General features: G+C 37.6%; 2 protein-coding genes and 1 long non-coding RNA gene across 3 annotated transcripts in view; 1 reads left to right on the plus strand and 2 right to left on the minus strand.

Moving 5' to 3' along the window:
• Positions 1-652: 652 nt before the first annotated feature.
• The window catches only part of LOC122654491 (protein TIFY 10B-like), a 29,554-nt gene continuing 14,745 nt past the window's right edge, over positions 653-15,461 (minus strand). Inside the window, exons 2-6 of the mRNA XM_043848607.1 lie at positions 3,190-3,381; positions 2,997-3,105; positions 2,721-2,853; positions 1,048-1,105; positions 653-865 (exon numbers count right to left, since the gene is read on the minus strand). Of these exons, the coding sequence (XP_043704542.1) occupies positions 745-865; positions 1,048-1,105; positions 2,721-2,853; positions 2,997-3,105; positions 3,190-3,377 (609 nt within the window). The 5' untranslated portion in view covers positions 3,378-3,381 and the 3' untranslated portion in view covers positions 653-744. The remainder of the gene's footprint in view (positions 866-1,047; positions 1,106-2,720; positions 2,854-2,996; positions 3,106-3,189; positions 3,382-15,461) is intronic.
• On the plus strand, positions 8,251-8,863 carry LOC122654493. The gene is made up of 2 exons (XR_006331921.1): positions 8,251-8,294; positions 8,672-8,863. It is a non-coding gene; the product is annotated as an uncharacterized LOC122654493 (long non-coding RNA).
• On the minus strand, positions 8,689-13,896 carry LOC122654489 (probable sodium/metabolite cotransporter BASS2, chloroplastic). The gene is made up of 7 exons (XM_043848602.1): positions 13,481-13,896; positions 12,003-12,143; positions 11,325-11,480; positions 11,115-11,236; positions 10,866-11,027; positions 9,118-9,178; positions 8,689-8,874 (listed from the first exon to the last, which is right to left on the minus strand). Exons 1-7 carry the CDS (start codon positions 13,871-13,873, stop codon positions 8,689-8,691), a joined length of 1,221 nt encoding a protein of 406 aa, XP_043704537.1. The 5' UTR covers positions 13,874-13,896.

Consider the following 15,461-nt stretch of genomic DNA (forward strand, 5'->3'; position numbering starts at 1 on the left):
CTATCATTGCAAAAGATGTTTCCCAGTTGATTTTTATGTTTCATGCCATTAGTCCACCTGTCCAAACTGATTCTATAGCTGTGACACCGGAAGTGCCTCTTGTTGTGTGACCCTTTTGTTCCATTTGTTTTTCATGAAATAATTGCCTCCACCATGGGTGAAGGTAAAGTATTTCCATCTAGAGTCATTATTACTCTGCCCCGTACTATGGTGAGTGAACAAAAACTGTATCTGTAGTTTATTGAGTTTGAGTTTGGTATGCATTCTCATAAAACGTTGAGGGTCTAGAATGATGCGTTCTAGAGTGACAAAAATATTAAGCGCTGCACCCATATTTGCTTCATTTTGAAAAAGCCTTTTTTTTTAATCCCTCAAACAGTTTGCGGACTACGGATTGCACATTATCAGGTTGACTTAGCCAATGAAACTATAGGGATTAGGGATAGCAAGCAACAAGCCAACCACCATTTGGTTTCCTTCAAAACACACCTCTTTGTGCTCTAGATGCATGGTCTTATTTAATCCCCTATCTTCATGTAAGAAAAATCAAGGTGAGGATTATGTGAATTTACATTATTCACCATAAAGTTCTGTTAAAAAAAAAGTTGTTTTGATCTCATCACATGTTGATCAAACATTAGGAGTGGTTATGTAATCCTAAAACACGAATGACCTAAACCAACCAAAGCAGAGGAACAATCTAATGAACCAATTTGATCAGGTGAAAGAGGGAGAGAAGGCATTCTAAATGTGAAGGGAAGTTGCTGCAGAAAAGGTTTCATTGTCAACCATGCAATCATCGGATGTTGGGTTGCCATTCTCTTGCTGTATAATGGGAAAGCCACAAGTAGACTTGTTTATGAACCTACAAAGTAATAAGCCAAAGAGAATTACTTTTCAACATAATCTACTATTGTAGTAAATCAATTCAAGATTCAACCAACTGAGTTGACTTTAATATACCAAGCAAATTCTGTAAGAGTGCTTTGCTTACAAGCATTATTTATTCAAATTAGTTACAATATTATTGTCAAGGCTTTAATGTACCTTTGCCGACGTTTCTCAAGGAACCGCTTAAGAGAATACTTTCTTGCAATGTCAATGCCTGCCAGAATTTGCAACAATTAGTACATGTTTATGATCTTCTTTCTGTTACTACTAAAGAAACTAAGTTGCATTCATGTTAACTTTATCACAAATGATTTCCTCTTGATCTGATACGGGTTAGAGTTTTCTTATAATATAGAAATTAAAAATTTATGGGTGTTTGTTTGAAATCTGACCAGCACTGACCCAAAGCATCTTCTGAACTCTGAAGTGAAGATAATAACACATTATATAGAGTTTACTTCGGATCATCAAGGATTCTACACCTACTATTTCCAACCTGATGCTGAGGTTGATGAGGACTTACCTATTTTTGAGCTTTTCTCTCATGAGAATCATGAGCTCTTTTGTTTGTTGGGTTTGGATTAGTTTTAGGCTCTTATTTGGACCTGGTTAGAGTTTTATAGTCTGAATAGAATAAAACCATCAGTCTTCTTTGCTCTAAAATAAATAAATGAACAAATAAAAGCAGTCTGAGATCTGTGTAATCCATCTGCTAAAATGTGAAAATGCCCAAAACTTGTTTCATTTGAGTAATAAACTCTAGCATCTGTAACACACAATCTGATTCTGTGTAGGGTTTATACATCAAAGTTGAGACTTCTGAATTACATTCATTATTTATGTGATTATAAACCCCAAGCTGTTGTTTATCTTGGTATTTCTTCTGTTTTTGTAGGTGCTGTTATTATTTCAGGACCATAGCCCACATTAATTTTCAGTTTGCTCTTAAGGATTTTTGAAGTCACATCACATTCTGTTTCTCAACATATGCCCATGCCATGCACAACACTTCTATTTTAGATAAACAACTCATATTGCAGTATTTTCAAGCTTCTGGTCAGACTAAGCTTATGCAAGTGGGGTGCACCTCAAGCCAGGCCAGTATGGGTAATTGATGAATTTTTGGTAGTCTTATTGCAGTTAACATTTCAACTCCAATATCTCATGGGCCAGCCCCAGTTGCAGCTCAAATTTCAGGTGAATCTGAATGAACCACTCTTGATTCAAAGCACAAGAAGGTGATAAAATTCCTCCCTTTTTCCTACCCCCCAAAAAAATTAGAAATATGAAAAGTAGTTACAGATTGCAATATTACTTATATTTACCTTTATGTATTTATTTTAGGGAGTAATCTCTCTAGTCTAGCAGGTCTAGAGAGTATCCCAAGACTGGGAGCAAATATCTCCCACAATATCTGTCACGTGGCAGATTAGATAGATAGAGTTGAAATTTTATGGACAGACACTCTCAAGGTCCCCCTGTTCACATGTCCAAGACAGGATTGGCCAAGTGAGAAAATAAAACTTTCAAAATCCACTGAAAAATGGAATTTTTCCATAAAAGAATGATTATTTTCTGGATAACCATATGGTTGAAATTGCCACATTGCCCTTCCATGCGGCAGAACTTAATTGGTGCTAGATTGGAGATGTACTAGTCTTGACAGACAGAAACTTTTTCTTTGTTATTTATTTTTATATAAACTTGGGTAGTTGCCTGGGGTGGTGAAGTTGAAGTTAGATATATGTAGTTCAGTCATGCATTCTATATGTTATCTAAGATAGAAATTTCCTTTGGAAAGAAAAAAAAAATTGAACAAGAAACATCACCTCCTTGAAGCTTGCAAATGGATAATAAACTGGAATTAGGAACAGATGGTGTTGTTACATGCATGTCCGGTGTTTCCGTGGTAACTGAATTCAACAAAGAGCTTTCTCCAGCAAGAAGTATAATTTCTTGGGCCTGCCATGTAAACCTATCAGCTTCCCAGCTAAGTAAAACCATAAAAAGATAGTTCTAAGAATAGATGAAATGGGACTCAAATCACAGCAGTTAAACAGAGGACATTACTCTAATACTGAAAGTAGGAGATGACACTTCAGTACCTTATCAGCAGGAACATTGTCATACACATAAACCATCCCTTGGTAGAAAATGGTGAGTTGTGTCTTTGAGGAACTAGAGTTAGACGATTCGGGTAGCATTATACTTGAACTGTGTAGATAGGAACAGATATTTGCAGATTACAAACATCAATAAATAGTTAAAACAAGTAAGAGATCTATAAGAAATGTTTACCTATCTGTGGGGAATGACCCTTGTTCCAGAAAGGGTGTGCATTGGGAAGTACCAATGACTTCAGGTTGTAATAAAGGGCAAAGTGGTATCCTTTTGATAGTGTCAGATCCTTGAGCATTTGTTCTTGCTGTATTATGTAGAGCTTTGTCGATGAGGTACTCTCTAAACAAGCAACTGCTCTGAGGCATGTTCCTAAAATAGATATCACCCAAAATATGTGGGATGTTTATGCATGTATTGCACAAGGTTCAGCAAAGAGTATTAGAAATTAAGGTGAGGGGGTAAACCTGTCCATTTCATATGTGTACCGAAATGTGACTTACCGAAGAAGAAGTTACATTCAAAAAAAAATTTAAAAACCCTTTTTTACCCTTGATTTAAAGAACTTTTGAGAATAAGACAAGGGGCAAACGAAAGAAGGTTATATGTTCGAAATACAACTATATAGGTATCATCCAACAATCCGTGCAATAATGATGCATTCCTTTTTCCTTTTCTTTTGGTCAGCAAACTAGGAAAATATCTATTAAGAAAATGGTATTATTAATAAGCGAATAATGTGGAGATGTTATTTCAAATGGTAAACTATAATTGTCAGTAGATTAGAAAAAAAAAAAAATTACACTTCAAGGCATAACATCAAATCTCTCATGATTAAGGTAGTATGAAGTTATCTAAGAAGAAAGGGGAGCATTATCAGGTCAAGCTGTTGGAGATGCCATTTTAGTAAATGATTGATATAAAATTACATAATTCATAAAAAATAAAAAACATTAACTAAAAGGTAGCTTTAACCTTCGATAATTAAGATAGAACATAAGTGGTGATCCAAGAATAGCCTAGCTACCTATAGTATAAGTAAAAATACTCATCATAAACAAATGAATTATTACTCATTTTAAGTTGAAATGAAATATAAATATAACATAAATATGAGAGCACTAGTGAGTATAGAATTTTTATTTATTTGACAAGTAACCAATAGGAACTATAGGGATATCGATCGGTCTTGGACTGATGGTTGGGACCACTAGTCGTAGTGATGCCTGGGATATGTTGGTCTCGAATTCATGACACCTCCTCCCGTATCACCTCTAGCAAATCAGGTTTTTTGTGGAATAAGTGTTGGTCCTTCATGGGGCCCTCCTGATCACTTGAGGACCCTTAGTGGGCTAAATTCTAGCCCCTCCCAAAAAAAAAAAACAATAGGAACTAGAAAGGAATAAAATATAAATTAATCTAATTACCTTTAATTAATGAGTTATGTAAGATTGAATGACATTTTTACAAGAATATTATTGTTCAACTGGATGTAGGTAATCAATCTTAGTAACCACCATAAAAAAAAAAGAAAAAAAAAAAAAAGACATCTTATGAATCAGTCATAGAGTTGTTTGGTCTCTCTTCTTCTTTATCAAAAAACAGGAAGAGATTTATTTGAGGTGGCTAGATGAAAGAAAAGGAAACTAAATTTTGACAGTATTAGAACTGAAATAACTGTTTGACTGCTAGTTTAAAAGATAAACTAAAGAATGAAGCATATAAGGAAATTGAAAAAACCCAAAAAGAAGAAAATCGAAGTAGAAGATTGAGAGAAATAGTGGGTCAAGTAGGCATAACCCAATCCAACTAGTTAGTTATTAGCTATAAATTGAGCTTGAGCTTGGTTTTATTTATCTTGGACAAATGGGCCAATTTTGTTGTGGCTTTCTATTAGAACCCAATCAAAGCTTGAGCAGACCAAGCCCATGAATGTATGAGATGAACCTTCAACCAGACCAGAGTTAGGCCCATGATTAGATAGCCTCAGCCCAACCCAATTTCACCACCTTCATGTGGGTGTGTATCATTCCAATTGGGATTATGGCTTTGAACTCACACTCCTATTATTCAGCCTATTTTATATTTTTAATCGTTTGAAAGGAATTTAGTTTGAGCGAGAGGAATCCTTAGAAAATTTAGAACACGGATTGCAGTGTAGACAACACTAAATTTTATTTTTTTTTTTGAGGGGGGGGGGGGGGTTCTAAGATAGATAGACAACATTAGTTACTCTTTATCTTCTTGTTGAATTGTTAACTCTAGGATGGGCTGATCATGAACTAAGAAACTAAATGATTCCTCAGACAAATTTAAGCTGGGTTCTCAAATGCTAATATTGTGTGTTTGTGTGTGAGAGAGAGAGAGAGAGAGAGAGAGGAACCAGATAATCGTCAACCATGACCAGGGCTAAAGGGGAGAGACTGAACCACACACATGCACACACAGAAACGGGGTTTGAGAGAGAGAGAGAGAGAGAGAGGAACCAGATAATCGTCAACCATGGCCAGGGCTAAAGGGGAGAGACTGAACCACACACATGCACACACAGAAACGGGGTTTGAGAGAGAGAGAGAGAGAGGACTTACTTGGAAGTTGGAAGGAAGAAGCAAGCGACTCACCAACCCAGGCCAGGGCTAAGGGGAAGAGAAGGGAAGCGGTCACAGACACAATTAGGGGTTTAGAGAGAGAGAGAGAGAATGAAGGGATTGGACAAGTGGTGATGAAGAGGCGGAGAAAAAAATGAGAGAGTTCAATTTGGGCACGTGCACATGGCTCTTCCATCTTCATGCAAACCTCGTGTCCCCTTCTGGAGAAGAAAAAACAAACACACAACTACTTCCGGACTCCGATCCTCTGTGGGGCTCGGCAGGGTGTCTTGCACACATCGGACGGTCAGGAACACCCGAGTACACAGCCCAACACACGGATGCTAGATGGGGCTACACGCCCTGCCTCGGAGCGCCACCCACTACTTCCCTGCGGCTACAATGCGAACGTACTCACTCACCTATACTACACACTCTGCATATCTATGCTTCCTCAGTCAGTAGCATTTGAGTTGAGTGCACTGACATCACCCCCCAAACCATTAAGTGGTGGGACCAGAAGTGACGAGATGTATCTTCGTATATGGCTCATTTACTTCATGCACGAGGTACCTGCGGTTGTAAGTTTGTAACTAATAAATGAATTCTCTAGTCTGTCTAGTCTTCTCTTCAAACTTTAAACTTGAAACCTCACCTTCTTTGTTACAACTCAAGTGTACGTTGATGTGAAAGTATGGTGAAAGTGTTAAAGAAACCTTTCATAAACTTTTGTTGGGGCATGCAAGGAACAGTAAGGACCAGAACTGAGAATCATATATATATCGGATTTGGAGCCCACCCATTAATTTATTGGTTCGGTTATGGATCTAGTATTTGGAACCGATTAGTTTATAGTTTTATTGATCCAATTAAGCTGGTTCTGATCCAGTTTTCCCAATAGTTTTAGAATCGATAGACCCGTTAAGAATCGCCCGAGAGATCCGGTATTCATTGTGTAGAAGCCTTGGATTTAGAATCTGTTCCTGTTGGAGCTTCAGATTGAATAGTGACACTTATGACTGAGCGCAGGTTTGTTGGGGGAAGATCCAACAAGTTATGAAGTGTTGTTGATACATTGAGACAATGATACACTAGATGCAAAAATACAAGATCCCAACTCCCACCCTTCTTTTGATTTATCTTCTACATATATTCTCTATACTTACATATGCTTTTATTTTTATCCCACTATACATCTAAAACACCTAGTTCTACTTTACATTGATTTTGGATATTTAAGTCATCTTGATGCTTATAAATAAATATTAATTATTTATATATTTTTTAAGGAAAATAAGTTTTGTTATTTGAATGTCTTAAGTAAAATTTTTTATTTTAATTTTGGATATTTACTATAGGCTGGAATCGATTAGGAACCGAAACCAGCCCACCCATTTGTAAACGATTATGGATCTCATGTTTAGAACCAATTGGCTTATTGGTCCAGTCTTGGTCTTCTTGACCCCTAAGGGTCGAAACCCTTGAGGAACCAGACTGATTGCCCAGAACTAGACCAATATCATTGAAGTGAACTTCAATTTTGATTCGTCATCAGTCCTAACCCCCAAGAGTTTTCATTTCCTTTTGTATAGACCTTTATGTCAATTTGACCGCATTTAATGTTGAGTATGAAAACTTTTATCATAATTATTCAAATATATTTATAAACAATTTATAAAATTACCACAAAACTCAAAATTTCATCGTATTATTGTCTTTAAATTCTCTCAAAATATTCTTCCTAATTGGGAAGTGGGTTTTATGTTGAACATCTCTTCTACTCATAGAGATACACATAATGAATCTAACTTACCAATATATAACCAGTGTAGGCATCAACTATTGACACATTAAGACGCACAAAGTATACCCACAACGATAAATACCTCACAAGTATGGGGTCAAAAATAATTTTTTTTAAATTTTTTTTTTATAGATTAACTTCTTGTCTCCTAAGATAGAACAAAAATAACTATTGACATTTCAATAAATATACAATGTGAAAACCCTATACATTTATCGTCCAATGTTTCAACTTAAACAAAAAGACCAATGAAACTATACAAAAGGATCACAATATATCCTAACATCAGCCACCGATCCTCTGTCTCCGCTGCAGATTCTTCAATGAAAATATTTGGGGAAAATTTTCATACACGACTGTGTAAGCCGTGTATGTGAGAGGTGGGAGTTTCAAGGCATTAATTAATGGATGGGGGTATATAACTTTTCCAACTCTTTATGAGAGGGGACACGACCGTGCATGCTTACACGGCCGTGTATGAAAACTTCCTCCAAAATATTTTTGAAGAGACTAAACTGAGAGTCTTATTGACGAGAGAGAGGCCAGCAGGTGGAGTGGGTAACACAAACTCTAAATTAATCATATTGTGACATTTCATGTCGCACCAAAAAAAAAATAAAAAAATTTGGTCCATGAATTACTCTTTGACGAAACTCTTTTATTTACTGACATGCTCATTTCCGGTTGCAGAGTAACACTAATGATGGAAGGAGAAACCTAATTGTTGTTTGTCTCAACTCAAACTTACAATTTCCTCCTTCACAGTTCACACATCATTTAAAAATTAAATAACAGAACCAACTAGAAAACAATTACAGACAAAGATCATAGAATTTTTTTTGGCCTAAGGTAGAGGCTCAATGAAGATGGTGAATTTAAGGCAAGAACATCTGGTATATACTTCCCCTTAGTCTGTTTCTCTGTCTTGGAAGAAGGGATTTGATCAGTAAGAAATAAGAAGTTGCAAAGATGTGTTGGGTTCTATCGAGGAAACCCTGCCTCACTCTCACAAGGAGATAGTTGGGATTTCTGCATGATAGCCTCCATTCTATTGATTGGAATATAGATAAGAACTTACACATGCTTGATTACATCACTTACACACCACTTCCTACTACTATCACTCCCCCATTTCCTACATAACCACCTCCAGTCCATAACTACCTCCCACTCAACATGTATTCTAAAAATAACAATTCAGCAACACATCGCACATAAAATAGAGACAAAGAATAACAATGCTACCCCATGCCATGCATGGCCCATGCAGGCATGTAACAACATCCCTCATACCTTCTCAACTTTAGGTGTCGTTTTGGAATCAGAATGATCAATATATCTCCAAATTAATCCCAGACTGCTACCCATTATGTTCATAATCACAGCTGACATTGCAGAGGGCAAAGCAACCATAGGAGAGGTGAAATGAGAGGTGGCAAGGACCACACCCAACGATGAATTTTGCATGCCGACCTGTGCGCAAGTGTGAAACAAGAAAAATCACTAAATCAACCTCAGCCCTATATATGGTTCAAGATCCACATTTGAGAACACCAACAAAGAATGCCAATATAGTTTCTAGAAAACTCAGAACTTTACATAATAAATGTCATATTTCTGATGCTTTTTCACTGTGTTCTTGAAATATAACTTGCCATGATCTGTATTAAAAGAGTCATTATAAACCAGGCCAAGCTAAATGTTAGCTGTACACACCTCAATTGAAATTGCTCGTCGTTGTGATTCTCTAAACCCACAAATATATGCTGAAAGATACCTGCAGCATGAGATACATAGTTAAATTGTTTAATAAAATTGTTAGTAAAACTTCTATTATGAAACTAGATATTAACCAGTAGCCTAAAATTTAAAAAATAAAAGGAAAGACAGACTGCAAATTCTCTTCAGATTATATTAAAATCATATCAAAGAATTAGTACTTCTCATTTCCATTGGTGCATTTTTAAGTTGACAAGATTTTCTTTCATGAGCATACACTGGTTTATCAAGATGCAATGCAGAAGTTATGCACCACAGAGTGGAGAGACACAATAAAGTTCCCACAACAGGGAAGTCAGAAGTGTCAATTACATAGAATCCAGGAGAAGTGGAATGAAGACAATACAGTTTCCATTTTCTTTGCTAAGCATACACCTGCTTTATCAGGATGCAATCCAAAAGTTATGCACATCAAAGCCATGGAGTGGGGAGACGACGATAACATTCCCACTTCATGGAAGTTAGAACTCTGAAGTGTCAATTATACAGGATCCACAAGAAAAGGAACAAAGACACTACAGTTCTGATTTTCTGTTTGAGAGCTGGCCTTCAATGGTAATTATGAGAGCCCGTCTTTTGTACTGTTGATGACAGGTACAGGGGATTAGAAATAGCATTCCTCAACCTTGATACCAACAGATACTGTTTTGTTATGTGCAACAAATTGACCACTATGGTAAGAAAGAGCATTCTAGGCAGGTTGTAACTCCTAAACGACTAGGGGAAGCCCTAAGAAGATGGAGAAAAAGATGCAAAGTAATGAAGAGAACTTTAGAAAACCCACGCTCTGATTCAAGATATGACATGATCCAACGTGATTATCCAAACAATTACCCTCATTATGCTAAGTTACAAAGGTACTCTTCCTAAACTATCAACAGGGGTTTTTTATTCATCTTCTTCTGTTTGCTCTTCCAATGATTTACATTTTTCAATAGGACAGTGATTCAAGTAGACCTCAAAAATAAATAAAAGGGGTGAAGCTCAACCGCTCCCAAATTACATTAAAGGAAATTGTAGAAGGTGAAGTGTGCCTAAATCACTCCCCTATTCCTACTGTCAACGTATGTGAAACTTCCAACAGCTACAAGTCGCACAATTGAGCACCAACAGTGCAAGAATCTTTCAACAAGGTTCGCAATGCCATGAAAGGATCTACTTTGCATCCTAAAGCTTGTCCGCCTCCGGCAGTTCTTCCCTTTTGGCTTGTCGGAGTGAGGCCACATGAAATATTTTTCCAACCGATAGAGAAAGGATTATAGGTGAGGGCCACAGTCAAGAAAAGGGGGAAAATTAGGGTTTACAGGCTGCTAGTGCTCATCCTTATCCATCTGATATACGAAGTGAATAGGTCTGGCATGAGCCTTACTCAACCAAGCAACTCTAGAGCGTGCAAGCAAGGAATGAGCTCCATAGCAGACTATATGAGAGTGTATAGTTAACATTTACGCACATCTGACATAAATTATGCTTTTACATTTCAGATAAATAGTCTTAACTCTTGTAACTAAATTCATGGTCATCGTTTGTGCAAAATCAAGAGTTCTAGTTTTAGTTGTGATGAATTCTCTACCCATGCCATGAATGTCGTCCACCAAACAGAAACAATTATTCAGTCATTCATATGTAAATCACAAAGCAGGTATTAACAGTTAAAATCATGGAAAGAAAAAGGTATATCTTACCCCACAAAGAAACCTCCAAAATGCAATAGCAGCACAGACAATATTACAACCCCCAACTCTCCAGAGAGTATTTCTTGGATGTGAAGCAGTGGAGACAGATCAGAGGGCCAAGATGCACTCAGTACAGTTGATTTGAGGTGAACAACATTTTCCGAAAATACACTGAGAATGGCCACTCCCCCCAAAAAAAATTATTCCTAATGTAATAAGAATCATGACAGTGGAAAATGAAATTTTATCAACTCAGACCTGCAAGCAAGCAACGATGAAACTAAAACAGCAAGGAGGGGTGCAAAAGGTGTGAAAATTTGTACAGCAGCTGGAAATGAGCTCTGCATATAAGAACCCAGCAGAATTGGAGCAACAACAACCTGGAGAAGTAGGGGCAATTAGAAAGAAAAAAAACTAGAAAATAAAATGAATGAATTGATAAATTCTGAAAAGAAAAGTTCAATACACCTGCAGGGTGCTGATGGAAAGCTTGATGGCATCAACAGGAACATAAGTCCCTGCTAGAATCTTGGTCAAGAGAGGAGTGAGAACTACTGCTCCAAGAGTGGTACATACAGTCATTACAATGGACAGTGGCACATCCCCTTGAGCAATTAATGTTACCTGAGGCAGTACTTCATAGAAAAAGATAAGCAAATGTAAAATAGAACAAAGATAGGATCTCATCTTCAAGAGTTTCTTACATCTAATTGATTTGCATTAATCTGTGGAAAGTTCTGCCACAGGTGTACAATCGATCATCAGCAATAAAAAAACAAAAGTTTGAAACCAAGAACAGTCTTCCTGAAACCAAGCCTGTTGATGCCTTTTATAAAATTAAACAAAAAGAAATCCCATTCCTATTTTGAAACTGAAATAGAGTTTGACTCTATCTTGAACTCAAAGTGAAACAAACTCTATCTATGACTCCACTAAAAGATAAGATAATAAAAACATTACAAGACGATAAGTTCTAATTCCTACACATAACTGCGTACATCTAAATCATTCAAGAAATAACGCAATTTGCAAATGAAAATGGCATTTGGCAATCAAATTTTTGTAAAATTTGACAGCTATATTCTAAATAATTCATTAGTTAAGGAAAAAATATAGGGATATAGAAAGAAAAGTTACAAATCTTACCACATTAGATGCAGTACCTCCAGGGCAACAAGCAAGCAAAATCAAACCAACTGAAATAGAAGGAGGAAGCCCAAGGGATTTACTTATAATCATTCCCAATGATGGCATAATTGTGTACTGAGCAACACATCCGCACAGTATCTGGCCAAAGCATAAACCACACCCTTGTGAACTAGAAAATTTGGCAATCAAGGGAAACTTCCGTTATAAAGAAATGCCTCCATTTTTCATGAAAATGTCCAAAGGAAACAGATTGACTCAGCAAGATAGACTAATGATATCATCATCATAATAATTGAGAACGGTCCATATATATATATAGAAAAGGCGTACCCAGTGCACAAGGCTTCCGCCATGCGGGGTCTAGGGAGGGTCATAGTGTATGCAGCCTTACCCCAGCTTTACAGAGAGGCTGTTTCCAGAGATTCGAACCCGTGACTACTTGGTCACAATGGAGCAACCTTACCGTTGCACCAATAATATAAGACATAAAAGACAAAACAGGAAGCAAAGGGGTTTGGCACTTAAATACCATACTAGGCTATATTACATATTCTGAAATCTTATTATACAGAATAATGTGAGGCCCATTTGTATAATTATTCAATGATTAAATTGAACAGAGAACATGGAATTGTTGAGGGTTGATGGCTTGTATTCTGTGGTTTGGAGTGTGGGCTGCCTCCGAAGGGCCATTAAAATCCCGCAGTGAGGTTAGGGTTTATATGGGGGTAATATCGGAATTGCATCTCTTTAGTTTTTCCTTTTATTTTTGTTAGGGATGAGGGGTTATTAGGGTTATGGGAATTCCTTGTAAGCACAGAGAGGCCAGAGGAACAGAGCTTGTAACACATTGCTAGAGAAGACTGCTCTCATCTCTCCGTGGACGTAGGCACCTTACCGAACCACGTATATCCTCGCATTATTGTTGCTTAATTGTTTTTGTTTCTGTTAGGTTGTGTTTTCTGCATCATTTATAGGTTATAGTTTCTACAGGAATCAATACCCAAAAGTAATCAAATTCGTCTTAAATAGATCGATAGTAAAATACACTCAGCAACTTTCATGCAATCAGAGTTTTGGTAAGTAAGGATCATGTGTTGAAATGAATAAATTTCGCAAATTGCTGTAGTTTCCAACCAAAGTATCAGTTAACTGAACAGAGTGATACTGACAAAAAATGATTCAACAAAACATTTCAGAGAGAGGAGATCACGGACAAGTTTAAAGGAAAGGGGGTGACGATGTATCTGGACAATTTGGTCTTTTAATTCCCATAAAAATAAAGCAATTCTTCAAGACTCCCTCACAAGTCGCAAATCACAGCAAACCCATTTCTGAATCCACGAAAGGAATTCACTTAAACTGCAATTTAGGGATCCCAGACCTCAATTAGAACAGGGAATCAATCAAAACCTGAAAAGAATGCAAATCAGAAACAGAACGAGTCATAGAATTGGTTGTGATTGGATACTCACTGAAAAGTGCCTTTGGATGAACAAGCTATAGAGGTCCTTGAGCTCCAGCGTGAGACCCATTGCCAGCATAATAAACCCAAGAGAGAAGCTGTACGAAGCAGGGGCTCTCTCCACAAGCCATGAGAAAGCAGTTGGTTTCACACAAGCAACGATCCCTCCAATGGTCACATAGAGTGGATACAGGCTTGCTGCTGTGTCAAGCACTTTTACCCACCTTGGCTTCTCAGAGACAGCAGAGGGAAATTCATGTTTTCCATGAATAGATTTTATAGGGGAGAGCTTCCAGAGCTTTGTTGGAACAGAGACTGTGAGCATCCGGGGTGTGAGAATTGAAGGGTTGGAGTGGGTTTCTGAGAAGGAAATGAAAGGACGAAGGTGGACGGAGAGAGACATGATTGCTCGACGGAGTGGTGAGTGGCCAGAGTGGGAGTGAGTGAGTTTCAGTGCATGATTTCCGTGGTAGGAAACTATAGGAATACTAGAATCTTGCGGGACCCACATCGGGGTGGCAGTTAGCCAGTTACTCTAGAACAAGGTGTTTGATCTGGACCGTTTAATCTTCACGGGTCTCTCTCTCTGGTTTTTTTTTTTAGTCAATGACGTCTCATGATTGTAATGGACCATCCAATCAGATGTTTTTGTTCTTTGGCATCTAAAGGCTCCAAATGAAGGCAAATGCTAAAGCAGCATGAGTGACACAAGCTCATGAGACGTGTCTCATGCGTGACTAGTTAGTAACAAATGCGTCCGTTTTATACGCGTCCCCCTTTTTTTTTAGTTTTAAAAACGCGTTTTGACGTAAATAAAAAGGGTTAAATACGCATACCCCTAAAATACTCCCAATCTTCCTCATGCCCCGCTAAGGTTCTGACAAATTCACACGCATTCCTTAAAAATTCCACGTACCATTTCTATTTTACCCACTAAAGCCATTTAAGTCCACACCAGGCATTAAATGCTAAAAATGACCAAACTACCCTCTTTCTATCTTTTCTAAAATTCGAAAAGACCTAATTGTTCTGACCTATTTGCTAAATTTTGAAAAGACTAAAATGTCTTCATCTTCCGCAAATCATCGTCTTCTTTTACAATTTAGATACTCAATACTACCACCACCACCTCCAACTCCTCCACCCTTACCATTTCCACCATCGAGTCCCCCTCCCTTGCCTAAGAAGAAGAAGAAGAAGATGAAGATCAAAATAGAAAGGGTGGTGGAGTTGGGGGTGGATTTGGTAAGGGCGGCGGGTGTTGGTGGTGGAATAGTCAAGGGAGGGGGGGCTCAGTGGAGGAGTTGAGGGTGATGCTGGAGGTGGGGCTTCATGGTGGTGATGGTGTTAATGGTGGGGTGGCGGTGGTGGTATTAGGTATCTGCATTGTAAAAGAAGATGATGATTTGGGGAAGATGAGGGCATTTTGGTATTTTCAAATTTTAGCAAATAGGTCAGGGTAATTAGGTCATTTTGAGTTTTAGAGAAGATAGAAGAAAGGGTAGTTTGGTCAATTTTAAGCATTTAATGCCTGTGTGAATTTAAATGGCTTTAGGGGGTATAGTAGCGCGAAATTTTCAAGGGGTACGCGTGGACTTGTCAGAACCTTATGGGGGCATGAGGAATATTGGGTGCATTTGAAGGGATATGCGTATTTAACTAAAAACAAAAAAAAGGAAAACAGTAATCATTTCTGTTTTAAAGGTGTTGGATCTCAGATTTGGATTTGAGAAGCTTATTGGTCCGGTTATGGTCTTGATGCCTTAGAGCCAGAGCCATTAATGATCCAGACCGATAGCCCAAAACCAGACCAATTGACACCCCTAATCAACGACTCAACGGGTAGCAATAATGTAAAATTATAATTGGGTGTACAATTGGAAAAATAAGTATTGGCAGTAAGTACGTCTGGCAAACTTATTCTCACTGTCTTTTGATTTAACCGTCCATTTAACATGAGATTAATCTCTACCGTCTATTGAATCTTTGCT

The sequence above is a fragment of the Telopea speciosissima genome, chromosome 3 (genome assembly GCF_018873765.1).
Source record: "Telopea speciosissima isolate NSW1024214 ecotype Mountain lineage chromosome 3, Tspe_v1, whole genome shotgun sequence".
Taxonomy (NCBI): domain Eukaryota; kingdom Viridiplantae; phylum Streptophyta; class Magnoliopsida; order Proteales; family Proteaceae; genus Telopea; species Telopea speciosissima.

Bases quoted from the DNA above. Each gene is read 5' to 3' on its own strand.
- LOC122654489 (XM_043848602.1), bottom strand. From the start codon at position 13,873: ATGTCTCTCTCCGTCCACCTTCGTCCTTTCATTTCCTTCTCAGAAACC. The intron at 12,144-13,480 runs GTGAGTATCCAA...TGCTTTGGCCAG, and splicing joins TCATCCAAAGGCACTTTTCA to ATACTGTGCGGATGTGTTGC. The intron at 9,179-10,865 runs GTAAGATATACC...CTCATGCTGCAG, and splicing joins TTTGGAGGTTTCTTTGTGGG to GTATCTTTCAGCATATATTT.